Raw genomic sequence first — 2566 nt, forward strand, 5'->3', positions numbered from 1 at the left:
GGGGGGGGAAGAGTGTTGTTTTTGTTCGTTTGGTTGTTTTTGTTAATTATAATTTTATGTTGGTTTCTTTTTGTTAGCTTTTTTGTTGCTGATCTTGTGCACGAGTAAAACAATGCGAAATGTGTCAGACGGGGAAAACACAATGCCATGATAAAACAAACCCATGGGTCGCCACCGCTGGGAGAACGAGCAATGCTTTTGTTGCAAGTTCACGTTAATGGCAATTGTTACTTTATTACAGACTTGGTAAACAGTGACCGCTCATCTCATTTCACTTATGATTTGTGTAGGAGTTGTGGGCGGGGCTTATGAGTTATGAGGGATCACACACATACCTCACCAGCAGCTGAACATTTATTGTTGCCTGTTGGTCAACAGTGGGAGGGGCTTATGGAACATGATTGGTAGAGCAAGGGACTGTCACTATCTTACAATAATGACAGATGATTGGATTATGACGGCCCGTCCACAAAGTTAGGGGCCAATACATAATTTATGACAAAACATTGGGCAATGAGAGAGGTGGCCGTCTAAGACAGGTTTTATTGGTTGGTGTGTGATGAAATATAGTGTCCACGGTCGCGTTGGACAAGTGACCGTTTTATACAGTGAAATTATATAGAAAATATGCAAGGAATGGAATGGAAAGTGGCCGTTTGTACAGGTGACCGTATTATACTATTATACAGGTGGTTGTCATGGCTGGTTCGACCGTATTTGTCTTTTTCTGTCTCATCAAATGCTTACTCTCAGTTCTTTGCAAGTTCTGGGCTTATAGACTGTATATATAGATAGTCACTCGTGTGTATAAAAATAAATTATATTTTTGTCTTTTTCCGTCTCATGAAGGGCTTACTATCTCAGTTATCTGCAAGTGAAGGATGTCTTTTTACGGATGCTCATAGATTTTTCTATTTCAAAATATTTGGGGATAAAGCTAGAAGAAATTGTTTTGTTTTTCTTTTCCCGCCCGTGACACGATTTGTTTTGTTTTTACTCTCAGGCTGATCTTGGGAGGAGACAAAATGACGTCTTCCTTTTTCATCCAAGCTGAGAAAACTCTTTTTTTCTCAAGACTAGACAGAATGGTGGAAAGAGAATGGAGAAATTTGTTCAAGACATTGGAGAAATCCTTCATGCACCTCAGTGGTAAGTCTGAAATCTATTCATGCCTTTCTTTGTCGGAATAAGGGACACCCAGTCCTGGAAAATTTATTCTCGCAACTCTCATGGTTTTTGTTGTTATTAATCCAGTAGTGAGGCAGCGTGGTGAAATCAGGCGCTAGTCAAGATAACGAAATCAGGGAAAAGGCATTTTTCCATAAGTTTGAAAATTTTTTTCGATTTTTATTTTTTGGCTCAACCCCATTTATGTCCTTATAAAAAGACATTTCCATGTGAATTTTACTGCAAAACATTGATTAAAGACACAAAATATGCCAGTTTTCCTTTTTCAATGACTCTTTAGCTGTTGGAGTTACCAAACTTTGGCAGCCATTTTCTCGCTAATTTCACCACTGAAACCAGGCGACCTCGCCTCCTTCAATCCAAAATATTTTGACTTCTATTCAAGATAGATGGACTTTTATTTCATCGTAAGAAAGGCAAATGAAACAGTTTCAGATGATACCAATAACTCCAAATGCCCAAAAATTGACGAGCGCCTGATTCCACCACGTTGTGACACCATCGAGGATCCTGTAGTTTGAGACAGATTTACTTTTTTCCGATCCAGTAATTGAGACATTTAAAGAGGGGATGTTGGACTGTTTTCGCGATCTTTTTAAACAGATGTTTTTAGTTACTGACTTTCATAGGAATGTTTTTACTGGAAGACATTTGTCGGAGAAAACTGCGATGCACTTTCTTGTGCTGTCTCATGAGCTGCCTTTGTTGCAAGTTTACTCATTTGCGCTCGTCTCTGAAGCGGAAAGTTCGGGTTCGAGCCTCGATTCGGACCCATATTTTTTTAGCCCCCTCCTGCCACCCAGCGATAATGGGTACCTGATTTCGAGTTGGGGAAGTAAAGGCAGCGTGGAAAGGAACTAGCCACCCTAGGCCCAGGAAGTTGTATTACTAACAAGGCAGACCCCAATGTCCGGATCGGATGCGGGAACAACTTCTCCTCATTTGGAATATAATTTATAAATGCTGAAGTGATACAACTCTATAATTTCATCATCACATTTTTAATTTGTGTGTGTGTGGGGGGGGCTGCTACTTGTCTCTGTGTCCTTTAGTCTGATCATGTCCAAGTTCTATTTCTTTCACTTTCAGCTGCCCAGGAATGCACAACCGCAAGTCAGCATCATGAAATGGAGAACTTACAATATATCTGCCTGGCGCTGAAAAGCCAGTTTCTGAGGTGGACAAATGTTGCGTCAGAGATATGCCAATGTGAGACCCAAGAAAAGATTTCCCTGCCTTTCCACTGTGTTTTTGGGCTGGTCGCTTCTAGACAAGTGGAACTGGACAAGGTAAACTTTGTGATGCGTGCTGGCAATCCAGGTTGTTTTGGGGGTTTTTGTTGTTGTTTTTTTGTGGGGTTGTTTTTTTTTGGTTTTTT

The 2566-nt window shown here is 40.5% G+C and overlaps 1 protein-coding gene across 1 annotated transcript in view; it reads left to right on the top strand.

Moving 5' to 3' along the window:
* Positions 1–2566, top strand: part of LOC101853980 — a 12164-nt gene that overhangs the window by 725 nt on the left and 8873 nt on the right. Inside the window, exons 2-3 of the mRNA XM_005110616.2 lie at positions 1004–1149; positions 2278–2477. Coding sequence (XP_005110673.2) covers positions 1004–1149; positions 2278–2477 — 346 coding nt within the window. The remainder of the gene's footprint in view (positions 1–1003; positions 1150–2277; positions 2478–2566) is intronic.

This window comes from Aplysia californica, unplaced genomic scaffold (genome assembly GCF_000002075.1).
Source record: "Aplysia californica isolate F4 #8 unplaced genomic scaffold, AplCal3.0 scaffold00917, whole genome shotgun sequence".
Taxonomy (NCBI): domain Eukaryota; kingdom Metazoa; phylum Mollusca; class Gastropoda; order Aplysiida; family Aplysiidae; genus Aplysia; species Aplysia californica.